Genomic DNA, 25860 nt, shown 5'->3' with positions numbered 1-25860 from the left:
ACTCTAGGCTTGCAGAAGTCCTAGATATGTCACTGACTATGAATACAAGCAAGCCAATATGTTTCAGAGCAGGGATATTGTTCCCTGTTGTGGTTGACTATGTTTTGACATTTCTGGCCTGAACAGAAAGCCTGGTAATAAGGAATTTGTCTCCCTTTGCTGCAATACTGGATCACAAAGGCCACTCCTGCTCATCCCAACGATTTTGGACAATGCTCTATAACTACAGAGAATAAAATTCCACTGCTCAACAGCCCAATGCTGGGAGGATGATACTTTCCTAGCCAAACTTTTACACTTCTGTGTTTACAATGACTGCATGGTACTGCATACTACAGTAATTGATTCAATAAATTAAATGAGCAGGGAGTGGCTTTGTATTTGAAAATTATCCCCCATAATCTATACATACACTTTTTAATTTTAACCTGTGTTGACTCCATTCATGTCACTGTTGCCTTAGTTTAACCAAGTACTGTACTCTGTTCACACCACTGAAATATTTAGACCTTGAACTAATTTAGGGCATGAGGACCAACGATAATAAACATTTACCATATAGAAAGAGAGAACTTTGTCATTCAGATAGTATGCATGCTTGCAATACTTTAATGATCTCTCCTTTGATTGTGTCCATCTCCAGATAACAGCCTTTGATGAGCTCCAAGCGGATTTCAAAGTTCCCATTGACCAAGGCAATCCACTGCATGCGGTAAGTAAAGTAAAAGATGATGATTTTCCCTGTACCTACAAAACATGTAGTGTATTAAGTGACTAATTTTGGGCTAAATTTTAAAATAACAGCTGTAATTTATAATTAATAAACATTTTTATCAAGTATGAACCAATAGAACTTGTTGAAAATGATAATTCTTCCATCCAAAGTTAAGGCTTCTTTTACCATCCTAAAAAAATATTGCTATTTTGGAAATATGACAGACAGTATGCGAGTGTATGGGTGTGAATAGCGTTAAATTGAGGCCTCTGATCTGTGTCAGCCACCAGGTGTGTCCCACCCCTAAGCTCCAGAAAGTTTCCAGTCATCTGCAGCTCTGTATGAATAATACAGCCACCAGCTGTCTCAGCTCCATCATTTCCCCAAACCACAAACTCAGTTACTGACACATCCAATCTATCACAGCTCCAAACCACAGCCAACGTCCCCAGCACTTTTTAATAAATCAGACAATCAAAAAGTTACATTAACGCTGTCAGACTCAATGCCGCTCTCTCTGTTTGCAGATTCAGTTCAGATATGCTGCCAGGTTTGGTGGCAGTGTTCAAATCAACCGTTTGGCAAATGTTATTGTGGCTGGCATCTTGTGATTGTTTGTCTTAAGCTGTGTTTTATTTTGCCTTTTCTTCAGTCACATCTGGCAGATTCACCCCAACAATTTTCAAATAGAAATTATGCCATATCCAAGCAGCATTACAGAACTACAAGCAACTGAAAAAGGAGAACAAATGTTTGGAAACACAGATTCATCCTACATACTCCATTAATTTAATCCATTTGCACAGTATTTGGATAATCAATAAGATTCACATTGATGTTAAACACCAGATGACCACAGACAGTGACAGAGGTTGAAACACAGAGAGTATCTGTAAAAGTGGCTTTTGTAACACTATAGCAATGGAAAAGGACTTTGTAGGGTAACTGTATGTAGGAGTAAACTGCTGTAGCTTTTGTCCATCAGGGTTTCAATGTATTTTAATGCTAGAAGTAAGTCATTATGTAATCCAAAGGACTTGCACTGTACAGAAAGCTCAGTGCTATGCTTGTCTTATTTATATATATATATATATATATATATATATATATATATATATATATATATATATATATATATATACATATATATATATATATATATATTTCTTAAAGTATCGGTCACAAAATCGCAAAACTGGGTGGAAAAAACCCTCAGATGTGTACTCAAGATTTACAAATATAAACAGACATATTTTTTTGGAATACACATAAAGAAATAGGTTTTAATACTGCTTTTAAAAATGGGGCCTTTATTTTCCTTTAAGAGTAAATCAAACACATGTATATATATATATATATATATATATATATATATATATATATTCCTTTTAACATATAAGGAGAGTACATACCATATAATTAATCTATTCCAAAATTCTATAATTTTAACAGAACCCATTGATGTTTGTCTTTCGTTCTTCTCTCCACTGCTCTTAGTCTTTTCAATTCACACAAGACCTAGCAGGTAATAGTTGACTTGCTTACATGGGGCCCTCCTTGGTTTGGGGGGATGAGGGCTCTATTAGCCTCAAAATTTTATTCATTTATGGCATCTGGAATAGAAATAAACTATACCAGGCTGAGGGTTCATAGTGTTCTTTTATTTTTCCACCTTCTACCTCCTCAAAAGTGACTATCCTGCACACAATTAATCACAAACAAGAGAGAACACATTAGAATAGGTGGTTAATAGGTGTTTCAGCAACTAAGAAACAATCAGTTTTGTTAATATAACTGCGATCAAGGGCAGGGGCAAAATTTGGATGGGGGCATAGATTGACACCAGTTATGCTCTCTTGAACTCAAAGATATGAACGACTGTGGCATCACTTGTAGTGAATTCAAAAGAACCTTCTAAACCTTTAAAGTCCTTGTTCTGTAAAGCAGCAAGTCTCTTTTCAGTACTATATGGTGTAGATCAAACAGTCACAGTCAACCCCCCCCCACCCCTCAAACACACACACTTTCTCTGATGCTCACTTTCACGCGAATAGAAAAAGCTGTACTTGACGAAGCGAGTGTAAGCGCATTGTTCTCCATTCGGTGCACTCACATTGAGTGTGACGCACTAAAACTGCCACCTGCCTCGTATTCCTCCTTCCCGTCTCAGCGGGGAGGAGTGAGGACACTGGAGGATTTGGAGAGCTGGATGGTGCGAGTGGTGGATGGTGCTTGTGGGGGTTCTGAAAGACGGCTGGCCTTCTGGCTGAAAGGGTCTCTCAGTTGACTCACCCTTTCACCCTGCCTGACTAATTGGTGGCCTTTGTCAGTCTGGGGGGAGGGGGGGTGGGGCTTTACCCTAGCAGGCCCAGCAGGGTCAGAGGAGGCAGAGCTGCACAATAGCACTGCACCAGCCTTATTCATCTTCATTGAGAGCCAGCAGAGCTCCAGGTAGGAGCTGAGAACCGGCTACCTGGCAGGAGGATATTAAGGAAGATATTAAGTGTGTGTGTGTGTGAGTGTGTCCATGTAGGTGTGTTTGTGTTAGACAGACTGTATGTAAGCAAAAACACTGCAGTCAAAACTGAGAGACTGACAATAACACCATGTCATAACTGCAAGCGAGTGAAAATGTAAAATCAGAATGCTCAATTAATGATCAGTAAAGCTGCCTACGCAGGCCACAAACATCAGCACACAAGGTGACAGGCCATTTTGATGCATCTTGTTTCTATTTCTGATAAATCTCCCCACTCTGCTGTTTATTTTTAACAACATATATAAGATACTGTACCTTAATACATCATGGACCAAGACATTTTCTGCCTGGTCAGTATTTATTTGACTTACATTTTGATGTGATATGGAAACCTGACACACTGGTGTACACTGAAGTGTCACTTGCTCTTGACCTTTGCAGCTATGACACAGTGTAACCTTCACTTTAATAAGTCCTTGACTGATTGTGTGTGTGTGTGTGTGTGTGCAAACAACCTTACAATCTTTTTTCCTTTAATGGTAAGGTAAATATTTATGTTGCATTGTATTAAATGTGACAATTGTGATTTTCATGACAAAGCTAACAAGGATTAATAGCTAAATATGTGATTGCTTACAACAAAACCACCATGTTTAAATCATCTAAACCATTACTCGCACATATTTTGGATACCAATACACACTACATTTTTTTAATGACAGCTGTGATAATTAATACTATGCCACAGTTACCATGAAATGACAAACCAGAGGGAGGACGCTTTAAGAACGCAATTTAGTATTACAATTATACATTACACAAAAAACACAAATTTATTTGTACACCTTATATATCATCACTGTCCAATTAAAAACACCTGTCTCCATTTTCAGTGGGTTTCACTTTTTTTTTTACATCTGTTCATAGCAGCTAATATCAAAATGACTAATGAAAAGCGGAATACTCTTTAACAAGTATCTCCATTGGCTGCTAGACCTGTCCATCAAAACCACGTACATGTCTGTTTTAATCGAACACCGATGATATATTTTTTTGTCTTTATGTGATTATAATGCTGTTTTTAAACTATGAAATAAATATGACAGAGTTTTAAGACCACGGCAACTCTGAGAATAATGTCAGAATAATTCTGAGAATGATCTCTAAATAATTCTGAGAAAAAAGGTTAGTATAATTGAGAGAATAAAGTCAGAATATTTAGAGAATCAAAATATTTAGAGTTATTATTTATTATAATATTCAGACAGACTCAGAGTCTGTGCTCCATAGAGTGAGTTGTGAAAGAAGCAGTCAGTGAAGTGAACAGAATTATTTATTAAACGAATCCACACGACATGGCGACTAACCTCATCAGTGCAGCCTCTGACTGTAATGCATGCAGCTTTAGTTTATTTTATGAGTCCATAAGCTGTAACGCGATGGAGCCCCGTGTAAGCACGCTGGAGTTCCACTCACTCTGGATTCATCATTTACGTGATCATTTGTTGAATCCTGTGAAACTGCATGCCCTCTTCTGAATAAACGGATTCTTGCACAACTGATTCAGGGTATAAATACTAATTATAATCTGGTTCTGGTGTGGCAGAGGGCTGAGTATTTATTCCTGAAATCTATACCATAGTATAACTTCAGAAACACACTGCATTCCTCAATTACACTGAGGTTGTGTCTGCCCCATTATACGTGCAGCGAATTATTCAGAGATTTTTCTCAAAATTATTACTACATTGTTCTCAGAATTCTGACTTTATTGAATATTTTTTTATGTTGTGGCCCTAAAACTCATAAATATAAGATAAAATTGGCTTCACAAATAATAAACTCTGTAAATTAAACAGTGACTCAAACTATGCCTCCAGAAATGGAAAATAAGGAGAAAGAACCTGGAACAAAATGCTGTGATTTCTCACTAGAATTGCTGTGCCTAGAATCACATAGCACCAAAATAGCAATCCATAAATTTTGCCAGTGCAACTGTATTCTGTATAGTTTTTCTTTTTATTATCGTAACTGTAACGGAATACAGTTACTTTTATTTTGTATTCTAAATACCTAACGCTGTTACATGTATTCCATTACTTCTCAACACTGCACACACATTATATTTATTTACAATGAAATTAAATCCATGGGGAGTCAATGCTGGTAGAGGCATGCAAGCATTTCCAAAATTAAGCCAGTTAAACTGGGAATGAGGCAGAACATGCCAAAGACGGGTCTGGCAAGGGCCTTGAGCTCATACTGAAATGCTTGCCAAGAGGACGTCCTGTCAATGTAATCTTCATCATCCCTGTAATTTTCCCCTCATATTAAATAAGCATAATGCTATGTCTCATACGCAATCCATAGAATCCATATGAGGCTCTTCTTCAGTCCCCCAGCTCATCGTTAGGCCCTGCCCACTCTGGGTAAATGCTCAATTAGCTTAGGGTGCCCAGAGGTGATATCAGATCATCTTACAACAGGCATTAGAAAGTAAGCCCCACACACCCACCAAATAAATTACTCACCAGTGGCAGTCGAGGGAGAACTGTCACAGTGAACTGAGTCATCGTAACCACTTAGTTCTCAAAATGCATCAAAGCTGCCAGAATTATCCCCAACTTTGTTTTTTCTCCTAACCCACACTTAGCTATCTATAAGACATGTAAACCCACCATTTGCACAGAGTGTAAGGCTTGGATTGTGGAGCTAATACAATTGTTTTAGCAAATATTTTTCTTTCCTTCGTCCTAAGACCTTGTTTTTGTTTCTGTCATGATCAAGGGTGTTAAACTAGGAGGAATTTCTTCAGTCATTATTGAGAGATGCAGTTGCACTCTTATCTGACCTGATTAAAAAAAAAAGAAGGGTAGAATATGAAAACAAAGAGAGTCGTTTGGTCCAGTGTCTGCTAAACCTGAAAAACTAACAAATGATACAATAACAATATATATTTTTGAGATTATACAAAATAACACTGTTCTGTCTTGTCCAAATGAATACACATACATTATATTTGGAACCTTTTTTCAATGCTGAAGAACCTCGGGTCATATAGAGAGAACCAGTATATCGCCTAGCACTACATAACATCTATTATATTTAATGCAACATTTCATGTGACCATACCTAATAAATGATGAAAGGGCTTTTTTCCACAGAGACTGAAATGGTTGATCACAGATTTATTTAAACAAGAAAGACATAATATTTTATCAAATAAAATATATATACAATATATTTTTTTAGATTTCATGATTTGTTTCCTTTCAGTTGATGATGTTAAATAGTGAAACACGCATTTACATTTACAATATATATATTTTAATTACAGATTATTTATGTATTTCCGTGTGGTTATAACATGCTATGTCTGCTCTGGAGTGCCACGAGCTGATTAAAATGTACACCTTATATGGGCAGAATTATTGGGCCACACCCTAAACATTGAATTCAGGTGTTTTATTCAGTCACATTGCCACATGTGTATAAAATCAAGCACATATTCAGGTGTGACTTAATAAACTTGTGTTAAAGAATGGGTCATTCCAAAGACCTCACTTAATTTAAGTGGGAGTACTGTAATAGGATCCAATCATTGCAACAAGTCAGCTTATGAAATTTCTTCCCTTAGCTCTGAATAGTGTTACTGGAAACTGGAAGCATTTAAAAACCACCGCAACACAGCCACATAGTGGCAGACCGCATAAATATACAGAGCGAGGTAGTAAAATACTACAAGGTAGTAGAGTACTGGGGCACACCGCACATAAAAGGCATCAACGCTGCTGGCTCAATAACTGGAGAGTTCCAATCCTGTTGTTATAGCTACAAAAGAGGAACTGACTTCATAGGTCTTTCCGTTTTCATCACATTTTTAAGTGTTTTTGCTCTGGAGTTGTGTTGTGGAGTTGGGGTTGTGCTTGCATTGCATCATGGGATTGCCTTAGTGGCTGAGGATCGGTTGGATGCTGCCTTAAAATTCAGCCAGATTAAGGTACCCCAGTAGGCAGCATATTTAATGTGTCTAAGAATTGGGACAGCCTACGTGTCGGGAGCATCCACACTACAATGTGAAATGCTCTCTATGTAAACAGCTCACTAGGTTTTGGGACTGACCCCATATTAACCCCTGTGGATGTAAATGAAATTCCTGTTTATGTATCCCAATACTTTTGTCCAAATAGAGGACAAATTCATTTGGGGGCTGATTAAAACTTGCTTTGCCCACTCTGCAAGCTCCCTGGGAGGATTAAAATGTGCTATTCCCATTTTGTGAGCTCCACGGGCTAATTAAAACTCACTATGCCTACTCTGCTCCATGATTAGCTCTGTGAGCTAAGCCTTGTGCGATTAGCCCCAACACTGCCATCCCCACTTCACACATATTACCCACCTACTCATTCACACTCTCACTCACTCACTCTCACTCAAGCTGCGTCCCAATTGTGCACTTAATTTTAATTCTGACTAGTGCTGGTGTATGTAGTATAGTTACTACAGTCAAAGTTGAGTACAAATCCACACGGTATATTCAGAACCAGTTGATTTTTGAGTATTATAGTGATGGACACTATTGTCCCACAATCCAACAGGAAATGTAAACGGAGGAGCTTCTCCTGGTTTGAAATGATTTTCCCTGTCCCAAATAGCACCTTACTCCCTAGATGCAGATTATAAAAATAATACACACAGACAGTGCACTAAATGTTAGTCATCTGAGTATTGTAGCCAAATATAAACAATTTTATTATCTGACATATATTGCAACAATTTGGTACCATTATGACCTATACTGTGCACTACACAGTGTGGAAGGAGATATTTGAGTTTCAGCCACTGATTTTGTGTACTAGCCTGCCGAACTCACACTTTTAAGATGACACTTTTACTCGCACTTTTATATAGTGTATATTATAAATTAGATATAGGGTGTGGTACACAATTGTGATGCAGCCTCAGTCCACATTTTACTACAGTTGTTCCGATCCCTTTCTAACTAAACTTGCTGCAATCACAGATAAACACACAACAAGCCCCAAATTGGGCTTGAGGATAAAATACAGGTGATTTGATCTAGCATATGGTCTGTGGTGTTAGTTATCTACATTATAAGTGTATAAGATAATTCACAAGATATAAGAGTTTCACATTATCAATACCTCAGTTTGGATGTGTCTGTTTTAGTGGATGTCTTTTGGAGAAGTAGACAGCTGTTGTTTATGAGAAAGGAGAGTTGTTGTGTTACAGAGGACAAGCAGCAAAAGCATCAGAATGTTAAAAGAATACCTCTGACTTTAAGAAGTGTGCTAATACACACTGCACACGTCCAAAAATGCCAAACTTTGGCTACATTTCAATGGCTGCAGCTTTGTTTGTTTGAGTCTTGGCAGATGATGTGACACGTTCCTGTAGTCGGAGGCCTTTGTGAGTCATTAGAGCTCAATCTGCTGACGATTGATTCCATCACTGCGCAGTCTCTGCAGCCCCGAAGCTCCACGTACTGACACATGGTATTGACTCTCTGCCCTATATTTACCTTCTGAAGTTTACTTTTATTTACTTTATTTACATTGTGCCAGCCCTCGCTCGTCAAGCAACGTTGGCACTGACGAACATTTCAAAGCGAGTTGGGCCTAATTGCCTGCTAATTAGGAGCCCTGATTCGTCTGCAGTTATCTCAGTCTCCATGGTTTCGTCTGCAGCAGATTTGCATGGCCTTGTTCAAACGCGGGATGAAACGAGGAGAGAGGAAGAGAGTTTGAACAGGGGGAAAAAGCTGTCTTAGGCAAATTTGGATGAACTCAACTGAGGTGCAGCCAAAAATAGTGAGGGTCCAATATAGCTTTGGTGGGTGCTTTATTCACCTTCAACATCTTTGGCCTGAACTTAAGCAAAATCAATGCCATCCAAATCCTGCTTTCTTATCTTTTCACTACTCTATTAATAATCATTAGAAATCATTTTTAAGTTAATTTTAAAAATGTTGGGCTTGTTTGCAACACTTACAAAAGTTATGTAGTGTAGTTTCTGCAGTGCTTAACCCAGAGTTGCAACATGAGAGGTGCTATTGGCCCTTTTCCACTGCATGGAACTTATTCTGTTCGGCTTGGCTCTGTTTTTTTTGCTTTTCAACTAGACAGATCTGGTCACTGAAAGCTGTTACTCGTACCAGTTCCAGGTGATCCAAGTAGGTACTAAATGTGATGTGTAAACCTTACAGAATCACCACAAAATGTTGGCCTCCAGAACAAACTAGCCAGCTGTAAAATCTCTCAAGTTACAGCAGAGGTCACAATTATTGTTATCCAACTCACAACGGCAGCTTGTAACATTACACTGTGGTGTTTTGAAGAGGTTTGAACGCTCCTTGGATCAGTGGCCAATGAGAAACTCCCGCCAGAGCCGGACAAGTAGCAAAGAAAACTATGTGACATCTGTGAGAATTGATGTGCGGAGCTAGCTTCAGTCCAAAGAAATAAAAACAGCACGTGAATTCATAATGAAACCGTATTGTGGTTTTCTAAGCCCATGGTTTCTGTGCTGAGCCGAGCTGAGTTGAGCCGAGCTGAGCCAATGTCATGCAGTGGAAACATGCCTTATTCTCCCTATTAAAGGTCAGTGGAGCATCTCAATGGTTTTGAAGCTGTAAATTATAAGGTAAATATACTACCTAGTGAGTTTAAGAATCAAGGCCTCAGGCCCCAAACACATGCACCAAATGATAACACAGGCAATAAACTAACTACACACAGACTACCACAGAAAAGCAATAGATATAGAATGAAAATCTGCAATGAACTGTCACCAGGTTGCCTTCAGATTCTACAAAACTATGGAGAATATCACCAGCTCAGACATGATCTTACTGATTTTGTTGATGCCATGTTCAGCATGTACTTAAGGCTAAACTGTGGTCAGTTTGACACAGTTCTCCAAGGTTGATTTTTTTATTTATTCATTTATTTTGGAGCTACAGGGGACAGCTTAAACAGAGCCACACTAATATTTATACACGTACTGCACAAGTTTCAGTACAGACTGACCCCCAACTTTTTCTGGTACCATTGAGATCAGTGATACATGACGAGTGGAGCTTATCCACTCAAGTTCAACATTTGAAAATCTGCTCGCGGTGGAATCAACAGACCACATCATCTGTATCCTGCAATAGAATATAATGGTATTTTGAGTGCAATTGGCTCCACAATCTGAAACCAGCCTAGAGGGGTATCAAGATCCCAGGCATGAGCTTAGGAACAGTGGTGCACCATTGAATACCTTTGGGATGATTTGGAGTGACGTTTGTGATTCAGAACTAATTATCCAAAATCAATATCCTGACCTCACTAAGGTTTATGTGGTCGAATGCAATCAAATCCTCAGTTCAATATTCCAATATCTAGTGTATAGCCTTCCAGGAAGATTAGATGCTGTTACTGCAACAAAGAGGGGGCAGTCTCCCTATAGATACCCTTGATATTAGTGGAAATATTGAGTGAGCGGGTGACAAACCTTTGCATTATTAAACACAGTACTTCCTGTAGTTAATCATGATTAAACTCATTTGCTCAAGTTTGCCCCCAAATAAAGCTGTAGCTTCCATAGCAGAATAATATACTATGTCATAGTTGTGAGTGCATTTATTGCTTTCAGTAAGTCAATAACATTACATTACCAGAATATAAAACACGTGTAAAAGCTTGAATATCCTCACTGTTCAAAGTAAAACAAGTATCTCCAAAATTTCTATCGGTCCATTCATCATGACATTTTCACACAATATTAAGGACAGCTGCTGTGTTAAAATGAACAAAAGCAGAGAAATGTTTTTTTTGGACAACGACAATATGCACTTTCCAATATTCCTCACTGACCTCTAGTGAGAGCAACAGTGGCTAACCGGTGAAATGGCAGTCATGGATGCCCAAGGCACACTGATGCGTGATGCTGTGAAGGAATGAAGGGATCAAAATGTGCACGCAGCCCCAGCTGTGATGTAATGTGGTATGTGTTCTGACACCTTTCTGGCATAACCATTATTAACTTATCCTGCAGTTTGTGCTACTATATCTCTTCTGTGTGTTAGGCCCTGTATTTCTGGTTTTAACCCACCTTCACCCACCTCTCTTCACCATTAATAAACAGTGGGAAAAAAAAATGTTCGGCTCTTGTGATCACTCAGATTGATATCTTTTCGTAGTGAACCTACTTGCAAATCACCAGAGAAATCAGTTCAGCAGGATACACGTTTGTGTTTGTTGCAAAGGGCAAGTGCGTTCCGATTGAATAAACTGCTTCACGTCACCCCCTCCTTCCCTCATACTGTGAGTGGCCACTTCTGTGGTCAGTGAAAGTGGGCAAGGGCAACTGAAAATCATAATTGAAGCACAGCTCAGGACACACAGGCTAGCCTTCAGCACCCATGACCCGGTCGCCGGTTCACCAGTTGTCCTTCATTGGCCCACATTTAGTAAACACTACACAGCAAATCTTGAGGAAACATCTTGAGAATTTTATAGAAAGAGCTTTTTGATTACAAATGTGAACATCACATTTAAGGCATTAGGGGTTATTTTCTTGTATATCATTTCTAAACATGTGATTCTGAACAGAGATTAATTATTGTTAATAGTGTTGAACAGTATACGGATAATAAAAAAGTATCTCAATATTTTGTCATTAAAACTGTAAAATACCCCCTAAAATGAATACCGGTACTTAAGTGTTTTAAAATAAGAGCGGTATTTCCAACGAGTGCCACAGGGGGCAGTGTGCGCCCGCAGCATTTTGCCTCCTCTCACTCACTTAATGATTTTTCCGCTATAGTTTTAGTTAAATTTTCTAGCGAGTAATTTAAAAAACAAAGAACCCGGCTAGCACCAGTAACTTTCTGTACAAACCTTAGCTACTTTATATAAAAGAGAATCGCAGGTAGCACAACTTGTTAGAACACCAGGACTGACCATGAGTGGGAGAGACAGCTCTCTCTCAGCGGCTTCACATTTGCTTTCTTTTATGTTGAATTTATTCCTTTTTCTGAACTCCTGAACTGAGATCGCATATTTGATTGAGGTATTCAGCTTTATTCAAACAGTAAACAAGTCTTATGAACGTATGACACGGAGCCGAATGCAGGATTGGACTCAGAAATTGTGAAACATCACAACTAACAAGCAGATACCAGCGATTTTGTCCATTGCCCTCAGCTTGTACAGAAAGAACATTGCTTTTCCTGACGTGTTAGGTTTTTGCAATGGTATGGTTTAAGTATTGGTATCGACATATGTAGGCAGGTATTGTATCGAAAGTCTTAATTTTGGTATCGTGACAACACTAATTATTAGTCAAATCTTAGATTTGCAAATTTGTATAGACCTATTTTCTGATTACAAACACAAATGTCTGAAGAAAGTTCACCATCTGCATTCTAGACTCCATTTGTCAGTCAGTGAGCTATGAGTGAGCAGTTTTTAATCCTTTTAATCCTTTCTGCAAAAGCCTACATGCTGATACTCAGTTCAGGTCATTGCTCTAATAACTATATTAAATTCACTATAGTTGCTGAACACCTTGCAGTAATATTTACACCATTCTTAAAGGGGACATGTTACACCCATATTTTCACAAGTTAACACAGTTCTGGGGTCTTAATGAAAGGTCTATTATATGCTTTGGTCAAAACATCACAAGCCTGAAACAACACAGCAGCCCCCCCCCCCCCACCTCCTGTTCAGAATGACATTTTTCAGCTCCTGCTCCTGTAAATGAGAATAAGCCACAATTCAGTTCTGCATGAGAACCCAGGTGTGAGGAGCAGAAGAACTGTTTTTTTTTTTTTTTTTTACCCATTTTAGCTTGGTTTTCTTACTTACTACAGATTAGGTACAATGAGCCTTGATATTAAAAAACTTCACTCTGCATTGTTCACTAGCAGCTCAACACACTCAATATCTCAGAAGCCTCAAAGATACAGATCCAGAGATCCAAACAGACATCATGCTGTCTCAATCTGGTCATGTAGTGATTTTAAATCAAGGCTAAGTTGAATGAGCTTTTTACCAATTGTCTTAAGTGTCGCACTTGCTATGTTAGTGTGCAGTAGTGAGCATGACAGGTCAATTAATGGGCATTTGGCTGAAGAATTCTAAGGGGAAAGCGGTTCTGTCAAATAAGAATGTCCTTGCATAACCCTTTATTTTTCAGAGGAAATGCACTGGAGCAGCACTATAATGGTGTTACCTAAGACATGTGTGTGGCATTCTCTGGTGTTACAATGGATTTCAGTGCATTATTTAAAAGCATTTGTCCACTGCTTTGAATAATGCATTGACCTGAATGAAGTCCTGCTTTAGCTGGGATTTTCAGGGGAAAAATGGCCATCAAAAATGTATGATAAATTCAGATTAATTCTTTAAAATGCTGCACAGGGAATCAGAATGCTGCACTTTCAGTTTCTGCTTGCCCTTTTAGTTAATTTGCTTCATAGTTTATGCAAGGCTCGCATACATTCATCTGAATTCACTTCCTGAAATAAAAGCTTCCGTTCAAATAGATTCTATGTTTTTTTTAAAAGAGGCCTGACTTGCAGGGGGAACTCTTACAAAGTTGTGCAAACACTACATGGCCACCAGTTTGTCCACCAGTTGCTTAGGTAAAGAAGGTAGAGGTAAAGCAATGTGGTATTTTTCTTTTCTCTCTGAAATTACTTATTTGTCACTCCAGGTCCTGAAGTAATATTTATTATAAAATAAAATTTAATTAATTGTAAATATTAAATAATGGGCTCCAAAGTGGCACAGCAGTCTAAGTGTTGGTAGGAAGTTTCTGCTTCGATCCCCAGTTATGCCTCAGCCCTCCAAGGCCAGGAGTTCTAGAGTGCACAATCAGCCTCAGTTTCAGACTGGGTGGGATGGCCTAACTTCCTCCTATCGCTGTCCATGGTGCTAGTTAGCATGAGCATCTCTCAACTGATGTATCTAATCTGGGCATTTTGCTTTCCCCTCTGGCTGGTGTCATGTGTCTCGAAGTAAAAACATGGTCACATGCTCAAAAACATGCTAATAGAGGCTGCTGTCCAGTTGTGAGTCATAGATGTGAGAGAAAATTTGGCAAAAATATGAAGATATATTAAAAACTACATATTTGCCTATTAAAGTGTAGGAACTTACCATACCAGAGATCTGTTTTATGTGAAAGCAAAACTTTACTATGGAAAGATATGATGAGTTGTGTTTAATAGAACTTGGGACAAAATAATGATAAATACCAAGGTGTATATATATATATATATATATATATATATATATATTTGAATGATTTCAGGTTTATTTAAATACTACAAATTTACATTTAAACATATTTAGCAGTTATTGCCCATACTGAAATCTGAAATATAACATTTTATTGATATTTTGATATTGAATTGTTGTCCAGACCTGTAACATCAGCAAATATATGTACCATATTCAGCAATAATGACACAACTGTTGTTGTAATGTAACAGTGTTTCATTAGCCTAGCTCTAGCCAGCATTTGCCAGAACACAACACTCCTCACAGACATTGACCAATGGCAAAGATCAATAGCAAGACCTCAGGACCCTAGAGCAGCAAAATACTGCTGACTGTTAATGTAAAACATTCACAAATGACTGATATTTATGCACATTTTAAACATATGTAAGATTAATATATTATTCATATTTGTCCATACTTGCATACATATAGTCGCTGTCCAATAAAAAATTATGTATCTTCTTTTTTGCAGATTTTTTTTTATTTTTTTACTTCATTTGAACACAGCAGTTGTCCTTCATAGCGTGAAACGTTCATGATGAATGAACCAATAAAAATGCTCCAAAATTACTTGGAATTACATCTTTTTACCTTGACTTCCACTTACCTCGTTTTTTATTGGATGATAGGCAATATACACACCAGTTTAAATATATGTTTACTCCTTTACTTTTTTGGCTTAAATGAATAAAGTGTTATGAACAGCATTAGCTCACAATGAGTAGAAACTACAAACAAATTGTCATTAGCCCTAATTAGTTTTAAAAACTTGTTAGAATAATGTACATCTTGCTACAGTCTCTCCTTTAAATATTTTAAAAAGAAATAGCTCAAAACCCGTAAATATCACCCTGTAATTAACACGTGGATGTGTTTTGATGTAATGACCATATGTCGTTTTGAGAAGCCACTGAAAAAGTGGGCTACCGCTTGTTCAGCCAGCAGTTGTTTTTCTAAAAACGTCCCTCGCTGTCCTTGCCAGTGTGTAGTGCTCTGTAATTCCACCAGTGAACAGAGGCCAACGGCCAAAGCAGATAAATGCTTCAGGATAAGCAGACATACAGCGCGCACACACACACACACACACACACACACACACACACAAACTGGAAGCTAAAAACCCTGTGCATCTACTCACAATGTTCCTCCATGTCCACAATAGAACATGAGTGATGTGCCAGCAGAAAAATTCATGGTCAATATTTAGGACATATTCAGCCCATTCTAGACAAAACCTGCTACAGTGATCGCAGTTTGCTGACTACAGTGTGTGCCACAAAATCCAGCGAACTTGAAAAAGGGTTAGTCACACAAAGCAGTCAGTTCACTGTGTTTTTACTTATTCTTATTATTGGGTCTGTCTAGTGGGTACTATTAAGTTGAATGTCAGGTTGGATATTAAAGGTTCATGATTTTAATACAATTTTTTTCTGAGATTTTGAGATTGTTTCCTCACTATTTTGCCACACTTCCATCTATTTGTGTGCTCGAAACTAGTCTAATGTGTTAATGAAGCCCCCAGTGTCTGCAAATCAGTATAAACAAAAAATAAAGGGGCCTTGGTCTGGAAAGCTGGGCTTTCTCTCACTGCTCACAGCAGAAAAACTGAATTTTGGCGGGAAAGCATGAACTGAGAGGAGGATATGCTGTATTCCTGCTCCATATGTGGGTAATATTGAATTATTGTTGCTGTGGATGACTCTAAATCTGCAAGAGCACTAACTGTATGAAAGTAAACACAGACGGTTACTAATAGGTTTCTGTGGTAATTCAAACTGTGAATAATTACTTACGGACAAGTTAAACTTCAGCCAAGTACAAACAACAATCATTATTTTCCCCTCAAACACACCATTCCACCTTAAAAGATGTAGAGCTTCTGAACATAAACAAAACTGCAGTTCTCCACAATCATAGACATTCCCTTTAAAATTCACTGGAAATGTGGCCATGGACATTATACATTGCTTTAATACTCAAGATGAACAAATTATAAATTGCTTATCTATTTGCTCTGATAGAAACTGTGAAATACACAGATCAGCCATGATATTAGAACTCTTTTTCTATATCCGTTGTCCATTTTATCATCTACCCTGATCAAAGAAGTGCACTTTGTAGTTCTACATTTACAGACCATAGTCCATCTGTAGCTCTAGCCCCTTTCACTTTGTTCCTTAACTGTCAGGAACCATTGAACAGGTATGATTTGTGTGTAGGATTATTCTCAGTGCTGTAGTGACACAGATGTGGTGGTGGTGTGTTAGTGTGTGTTTAATGGTATGAGTGGATCAGACACAGCAGTGATGATGGAGTCCATTTTCCGCACCCATATCTGGAGCTCAGGCAGTGAATAAACTCGAGGCGATATCATGAATGAAATATTAATTCTAGTACTAGATACTAAAGTCAAAACTATGTGTTTTTAACAAGGTTTTACTATTATTTTTATTTAATTACTTAATTGTTTTGTTTTGGTTTGGTTTTGATTTCTTTCTTTTTTTTTTTTTTTTTTAGTTTTTTTCTCAGCATACACATAATCCAGCACAGACACACGAAAATTCATTTGAAGGTCACAGCCATTTCCAGATTAACTCCACTGCTTATTCCAGGAGGAAATCGTATTGAAGCTTTGGCAGCTGAAGGCCAGCAGGTCATGGTGCAGGCATTGTGCTGGGGATCAGTTTGAAATGAATGTTCCAGGGGATTTAACACTTCCTTGTTTCTCTCTGCAGCGTGAAAGACTTCGGAACATTGAGAGGATATGCTGCCTTCTCCGAAAGGTAAGAAGCATTTGGTATACACAAAACCCAGATTCCTCCTTATCCAGTTTTGTAAGGTAATGACAGACTTATCCAATAAGATGTGGAACAAATTTGACCCAAAATTAGAATGGAGAATCTTATAGAGTATACCATGCATGTAAAAGCTGAACTCATGCTGAACCTAAAAGCTATGTTAAGTACTTGAGTGGCATGATTACAAATATAAATTCTATTTTAAAGAGGTGTTAAATGATTTTTCACTCAACTGTATTTGTTTGTTCTTTTTACATTTTTTTTTAAACTACTGCTTTTGGCATCCTCCTTGTCACTCTCAGAATGAGCACGCTAGAAGCAATATCACTTTTGTTTTGTATAGTAGATATATAAATACAGTGAAACCTTAACTTAACTTATGAGTGAATCAACTTATGAATTTGCCGAGATACGAGCCGACACTTTTTTTTTCTTTATGATGCCAGCAGAGATGTGATGTGGGGTACAGGCAAGCGAGCTTATGCCACCCACCACTAGGTAGCCCAGCGAGCATTCATTCATTCATTCATTCATTGTCTGTATCCGCTTATCCAGTCCAGGGTCACTTTGGTCACGGAACCCCCCCCCCCCCCCACACCCTTGCTGGAGTAACTGGGTGCAAGGGAGCTGTGTGACTGTGACACTACCTGCTGCACCACAGTGCTGTCCATCAATCAATCAACCATTCATTCATTCATTGAATGAAACCGCTTATCCAATTCAGGGTCGCGGTGGGCCCAGAGCGTATCTGGAATCACTGGGCACAAGGCAGGAACACATCCTGGAGGGGGCGCCAGTCTTTCACAGGGCAACACACACACTCACACATTCACTCACACGTTTGGATACTTTTGAGTCGCCAATCCATCTACCAACATGCGTTTTTGGACTGTGGGAGGAAACCGGAGCACCCGGAGGAAACGCACACAGACACAGGGAGAACACACCAACTCCTCACAGACAGTCACCCGGAGCAGGACTAGAACCCACAACCTCCAGGTCCCTGGAACTGTGAGACTGCGACACTACCTGCTGCGCCACTGTGCTGCCCGTCAAAGACTCCTATGAGTAAGTCAGGGACGACAGTGTCAAGGAAAATCTCCCTCAGCACATGTGGAAACAACCTTGGAAGTAATGAAGCCTCATAAGGGGGAACCCATCCTCCTCTGGTAGACACCGGACAGTACAACAAATAACAAAACAGAAAACAAGGAACATGGTATCTCAAAGTATGAGAAAGACAGGTGAAAGAAAAGGGGAGAAATTACCCTGCAACAAGACGGCTCTTCTTCCTGCAGTGTTGTTCCTAATATGAGAAACTAAGAGTAGACCAGCGTCCTGTGAATGAAATGTACATGATTGGTGATAGGGTTATAAGAAGTTCAGTAAGATACTGTGGGCCTAAACCATTTCGACATTTATGGGACAAGAGGAGTATTTCATAGTCGGTGTGAAGCCCATGTAGGAACAAGAGAACTGGGGTTATATGTTCCAAGTTTTTAGCTCCAGTTAGCACTCTGTCTCTTTACTCGAGCTCTCTGCCAGGAGCACATTGTGTGGACTAGTTTTTCTGCATCTTTTAAGTGTAAGATAAGCCAAGTTTTGGCAGTCAGGGATGGTTAGCCCATAGTTGGGTTAGAAAGTATATGATTATATAAACAGCGCTTTAGATGAGCCAGGAGCTAATCACATGAAGTTAAAACATTTTTGACTGGACAGAGATCTATACGGAATGACTTGTACACATGGCTGCCACTGTACAGTACTACCTCAACATTCTGAACAGTGCTTGCATCAGCAGAAGGTTTCTAAAGCCCTTTTCACTGCAAATATGTCACATCATATGGAGATCAGCATGGTTCAAGCTGTCAGATGTTTACGTATAACAGGGAAGTCACCTGACCACAAATCAGACAGAGTGTGAAAAGGGCATTCAGACAAAAGAGCTCGGCAGCAGGGTGTCATATCTGCAGAGGTAGCACCTCTTATCTGCAGCATTCCAGCTCCACAGCCACACTCATTAACCCATTAATGCGGAGGCAAGAAAAGCAGCTTTTTCTAATCCAGTTTTTAATCCAGTTGCTCTTTTAATGTTTTGATATCTCAGAGTCATCATTCCACTAAGAAACTAAGAATATTTTTCAAAATTTAAAAATTACCACAGTTGAACACTTTAGGAAAATGTCAAAATCCCTACTTTATTTATTTATATTCTAGTCAAAATTAATTAATTGTATCTATTTTTAGAGAAGAGGTCCTCTAACTCTGGTTGGTGGACCACTAGTGGCACACAAAGCATTCAGAGGTGGTATGGCATATGACATCTGAAAATGTAATACATTTACTGAAGAAAAAAAAAGAATTATGGAATTATTAAATATCTAAACATTTCCTTAGTTCTGTTTAAACAAAATGAATTTGTGTTTAATGTACATCATGTACATTAAACAATGTAAATCCACAAAAAAATAATACTACCACTTCAATTCCCAAGTAAATATCCCACAATGCTAGCTTGTGGATTGCAAAAGCAGGTAAGCCATTACAAAAAATGGTGAAGAACTTGCTCAAGAAATAGATCAAGCAGCTTAAAAAATGAATGGATTCAGGTCTGTGTTTAAAGCTCACTGATGTAGTCCCTTTCACTGCATGGCATTGCTCAGTCATTTCACTAAAATGGTAAGCAGTAAACATTTTTTTAATGTACACATGATGTACATGTTGTGTGTGTGTCCCTGTGATATGACTTAACGGTGGTACTTGGAGGTGTTGAATTGCTAACAGGTGGTATTTGGTCTAAAAGGTTTGAGAATTTAGGTTCGAGAGTTTAAAAATAATAGAACGAGAAAATTTAACATTTTGGTCACGCAACAGAACTGTCCCCTATCAAATATGTTAATGTTTGAAGGAGGGGTGATATGGCCAGAATAGAGAAGATTTCTTCTGATCTGAAAAAAAGTCTTTTGACTAAGAGAAGACAACACAGTGTCTTCACAGGTTCTGAAAGGATAGTAGTAAAGGTAGTGGTAAAGATGTTCTCACTGCGAAAAGAAAGTAGAAAAATGGCTGAATAGAAGAAAATCAAACAAAGAAGCTGCTGGTGATCTCAGAATAATGATTTTTGACTTATGAAAAGCAGCTACCAACTTCTGACCTTGAACATGGACTATTTTTTCATAACAAAAATAATACAATAATTATAATACAATCCATAATTATTAATAACTGAAAGCACATGTAAGAGCTGACCTGTCTATTGCCTGTCTATTGGGTTCCTTCTTTTAGCCTAATGATTACAGGTAACCTTCATACCCACCAAAACTTGCATCAGGATGAAGTGGTTATGGAATTTAAATGACTGAATGAATGAATTTATTAAATTCTCCAAAGAAATAGCAGAAAGTAGACCCACTAAACATTGAACATATTTCAAGTCATGCATTAATACGTTGAATGATGAAGACATTGAAAGAGGATTGTCTCATCCATCTCACAGTAGTGTAAAGGCTGTCAACTTTGGAACATACTTTTCCAAAGATGTGCATCATACCACATCCAAGAACAGGCAGAATCAGGCTTCTTTTATACTGTGAAAGAAAACATGGTAGCGTACAGAAGTCTCCTAATGGATCACAGTAGTGCTGGGCGATATGAGCGCAAATCAATATCATGATTAATTGTACATATTACCACTATTGCAATTAATGAACAATTAGTTTGTTTTTGTATTTTTGGCCCTCATAGGTCACTGTATTTTAAATATGCTTCAGTATTAAAGCTGTGACATTTTATGTTAATGTTGTTGGGAGCTTGTTCCTCTGTTGTTTTGAGCACTGTTCATATTTGGTGTGTGTATTTGCTTTGGTCTGATTTGATTTCTGTTCACTGACATTGACATTTGACAGCTGGCCAAAGTAAAGCCTGTTGTCTTGAGACAACAATTTGAGATCGTAATCCATGCCTCTGTTACCACTCGGCTGGATTACTTTAACTCCCTGTACATGGGGGTCAGTGGGTCCTCTCTTGCCCGGTTACAGTCTGTACAAAATGCAGCAGCACAGCTCTTAACGGGCACACGTAAGCATGAGCACATATCCCCCATTTTAGCTTCCCTTCACTGGCTGCCCATATACTTTAGGGTCCAATTTAAAATGTTATTACTTACTTTTAAATCCCTAAATGGTATTGCCCCATTCTATTCTTCTGAGCTGTTACAGCCCTACAAGCCTACCCGCTCAAACTGGTCAGCTGATCAAAAACAACTATAAGATTAGAGGGAACCGTGCTTTTGCTGTAGCAGCCCCTAAGTTATGGAACAGTTTGCCCCTGTACATTAGACAGGCTCACTGTCTGTTTTTAAATCACTTCTTAAAACTTATCTTTTCTCCTTAGCTTTCATCACCTAGTCTGTTGATTCCATTTGTTTTTGTTTTTACTCTGTAATGTATTGCTATATTGTTTTGTATTTTATTTTTGTACAGCACTTTGGTCTTTTGTGAAAGTGTTAAAGTGTTAAAGATTGGATTGGATTGGACTTCTTTTGGTTCAGTGTCTTCTTAATTTAAGTCAAAACATAACATGTCGAAACCACAGACACTGTGTTTTTCTTTAGTACGAGCTGAGTGAGTTGCTCGGTCAGCCTCTGCATTTAGGTTCTCCTCCAGATCGATTATATCAAATATTTTAACAGAGTTAAAAAATTTTATATAATCGATATAGGCTAGATTATGTTGATTAGAAGTTCTGAATCTCAATTTGAATTAATTTTCGATTAATTGCCCAGTCCTAGATCACAAAATAAATAATTTGGTTGACCCAAATGTGCAAACAAACATACAGGGGTTGGACAATGAAACTGAAACAACTGGTTTTAGACCACAATAATTTATTAGTATGGTGTGTATACTTTTGCGGCCAATACAGCGTCAGTTCATCTTGGGAATGACATATACAAGTCCTGCACAGTGGTCAGAGGGATTTTAAGCCATTCTTCTTGCAGGATAGTGGCCAGGTCACTACGTGATGCTGGTGAAGGAACACGTTTCCTGACTCGCTCCTCCAAAACACCCCAAAGTGGCTCAATAATATTTAGATCTGGTGACTGTGCAGGCCATGGGAGATGTTCAACTTCACTTTCATGTTCATCAAACCAATCTTTCACCAGTCTTGCTGTGTGTATTGGTGCATTGTCGTCCTGATACACGGCACCGCCTTCTGGATACAATGTTTGAACCATTGGATGCACATGGTCTTACTGGTGCAATGTGCAATTAATGAAGATCGGCCACCAGACTGGTCCAATTTAGCCATGAAACCTCCCACACTAAAATGACAAGTGTTTCAGTTTCATTGTCCAACCCCTGTATATGTATGAGGGTGGTTCAATAACTTTTTAGTACAGGTATTAAGTAAAACACACATCAAATATATTATATTTAGATTTTTACTGGAAAAAAGAGAAATTTGGGATCTTTCTTTAAATTTGGGAGCAGGTAAAAATCAAGTTTGGTCTGAAGGGTGTCCAGCGCAGTGCTCAAGCTTCATCATCATACTTGTGTTGTTTAGAATGGTTTAGTTTAATAGTGATTGTCAAAATACTACTGATTGAAATGAGCTGGTGTTTATTTATTTATTTATTTATTTTAAAAATATACACCCTCAGAAAGTGTCATTTTCTAGAACCATTATACAATTACCTGCAGGATTAGTTGACTATATCAATACTGAGAATTTACTGAATGCTGAAAAGTTTGCTAAAGCTCTTTTACCTTGCGATGTGCTAAGGAGGTGTGACATTTGTGAGATGTTTGATTATCTGTGTGTTACGTTGACCTGAATATGGCTTTAGCCTAAGCTCAGTGTGATGTTTACAGTAATCCTGCAGAACTCCTGGAGGAGGAAGCTGCTGTCTTTATGATTTCTGCCTTCTACTAGTAGTCAAAGCTACATGTGATATGACAGTGTCTTTGTCTCATACACACTCTCTCTCTGTTGGGGTCTGTATGCCGGGGGTGGGTTTGAGAGGTGTCTTTTATTATCTCAGTGGTAAACACTTAGCCTAAGGCTCATATTGCATCCCACTGGGCCATCGTGCCCTTGCTTCAGTGACCCTGCATGGGTTATTTATGGAGCCTTTACATCAGTGCTTTAATGCTTCTGAAAACATGAATGGACATAAGGCTACCTTTTATTTATGTTTGTTTTAATATAAGAAAAAATATTAAATGAAGGAATGTGTAATCCTAGTTTCATTGAGTAGAAACCCTGTATTATTATAATAACAACTGTAAGAATTATTTTCAATATTGTGTTATGTTGTATCTAAACAATCGCGACATATAAAATCAAATCACACTACACGTTCAAGCGTTTTAGAAAATCCTTTTTAATGAGTGAATGCAGCTACTTTAAGGTACACCTGCTGTGGACAGATGTTCAGTTCTGCTTGTGCAGACACACATACACACACACACACACAAACACAAACACAGAGAGCGTCTCTGCTTTGGACTGAGCAATGGAATTGCATTCTCTGAAGTGACAGTGCTCCACTCAGTGATAATCACCTGGCCTTACTAATACTCAGTCAGAAGAAGGCTTATTTGCATATAGGTCTTAAGAGCACAAGTTTAGATTGAAAATAGGCATGTTAAAATAAAGAAATAATAATAAAAGCTAGATAAATATGGGATAGGGTCCTTTTAAAGTAAGTCTTTATTAAAGTAAGTTTAATACAGACAGCGAGGAATTAAATTATTTATAGCACAAGGCAGAAGTGTAGAAACCTGTTGCTCTTCTGAATGTATGAGCATTCACATTTGAAAAACTGACACTGCATTTAACTGCAGATATGATTTTAGCTAGCAAGCCCACTTTCACCCTATTATTCAGTGGTCAGGACCACCCCAGAACAGTTATTATTTGGTTGGGGATAATTCTCAGTGCAAAAAAAGGTAGTCAAAAGGAGGATGATCAGGCTGATTGATGTATGATCTCTATAGAAAAGTATCAGATGAAACGGGATGTCCTAGTACAGCTAGACAAGATTAACATCGTCAAGTGCTGCCTATAGGGGTAAATCCTTCTCAAGCATTGTGTGCAAATTCAGCTTGTATTATGGCAATATAGAGCATCTCTTACCTAAGAACTCTACTGTGTTCATTACCAGGATAAGGCTTATACCACAGCACACAGATACTGGAACCAGTCATGTGCTCTGGATCACAGTCATTAAATGCAATTAGCTTCTTTCCAAGGCCAATCCAGAATATTTAATGAACACTGGTTAGTATTTTTAACACTAATATTACAGCTTCAAATTCATTTTGATGCTTAACTGCCCTGTAATAGGTAGAAAAGAGCTTCTGTCATTGCAACTCTGGGCTCAGCACTGCAGAAACTGCACTATGTAACTTTTGGTGGAGGGTAGGAAACCACCCTCTCCCTCTTCCCCTTGTTTTCAGGAGAGTGCTGTAAAAATGAATTACGTTCTGTAAATGTTGGGGGAGTCCAGGAACAAAAATGTCAAATATTACCTAGAGTTTCTTTAACATATTGGGAGAAAATGAAACATAAGATACAAAATATACCAAAGAATATGTGAAATTCAGCAATGAAAAAGTTAAGGAGCATTACTTATTTTCAATTAAAAAAAAACATCAAAACATGTCATTTTTATTTATTTATCTTTACACTTATATAGCACCTTTTTAGACACTTTACAATCCACACTGCTCAGAACACTCCATCCACACACACACTGGTGAGAAGCGGCAGCCAAACGCGCACAGCATACTCTCAACTAGGAACGACCGTCCACCTGGAGGACTGCATCGGGCACTAGGGTTTAACCCAGTACAGAGCGCCAATCCATATCTGGGCTCACACAGATTCACTCACACATACAGACATTCATTCACATACATACTCATTCAATCACACACCAGGACATTTATTAGAGAAGCCAATTCACCTACCCTCCATGTTTTTGGACTGTGGGAGGAAACCGGAGCCCCCGGAGGAAACCCACGCAGACACGGGGAGAACATGGAAACTCCACCCAGATGGGATTTGAACCCAAGATCCCAGCGCTGGGAGGCGAACGTGCTAACTAATGTGCTAATTTGACCAGGGTTCTGGTTGTATATATCATAGCTGGGTATGCTCGATTTGAGTGTAAATCAATATCACGATTAATTTTACACTTTTACCACGATTACTTTTAAGGAACATTTTTTTTTTGTATTTTTTTACACTCATGGTTCAGTGACTCCAGTATGCTCCAGTATATTATTTTCTAATGTTGCTGGGAGCTTGTTCGTTTTTTTTTATTTATTATTTTTTTTTTTTATGCACTGTTCATATTTTGTGTGTGATTGTGCTTTGGTTGCTGAAACAGTTTTCTTTTTATTATTATTTTTTTTCAGTGTTGTGTTAATTAAAGGTGAAACACAGCACATCCAAACCACAGATGCAGTGTTTTTCTTTGGTACAATCTGCTAGAGTTGATTGGTCTGCCTCAGCATTTAGCTTCTCCTCCATTTGCTTCCATGTAGCAGATAGGGGCAG

At 38.3% G+C, this 25860-nt stretch overlaps 1 protein-coding gene across 1 annotated transcript in view; it reads left to right on the top strand.

Annotated features, from left to right (window-relative positions):
- The window catches only part of cnih3 (cornichon family AMPA receptor auxiliary protein 3), a 77922-nt gene that overhangs the window by 13616 nt on the left and 38446 nt on the right, over positions 1–25860 (top strand). The window contains exons 2-3 of the mRNA XM_066677399.1: positions 644–712; positions 17230–17277. Of these exons, the coding sequence (XP_066533496.1) occupies positions 644–712; positions 17230–17277 (117 nt within the window). The remainder of the gene's footprint in view (positions 1–643; positions 713–17229; positions 17278–25860) is intronic.

Source organism: Hoplias malabaricus, chromosome 7 (genome assembly GCF_029633855.1).
Source record: "Hoplias malabaricus isolate fHopMal1 chromosome 7, fHopMal1.hap1, whole genome shotgun sequence".
NCBI lineage: Eukaryota > Metazoa > Chordata > Actinopteri > Characiformes > Erythrinidae > Hoplias > Hoplias malabaricus.
This window is presented reverse-complemented; position numbering and strand designations above follow the sequence as displayed.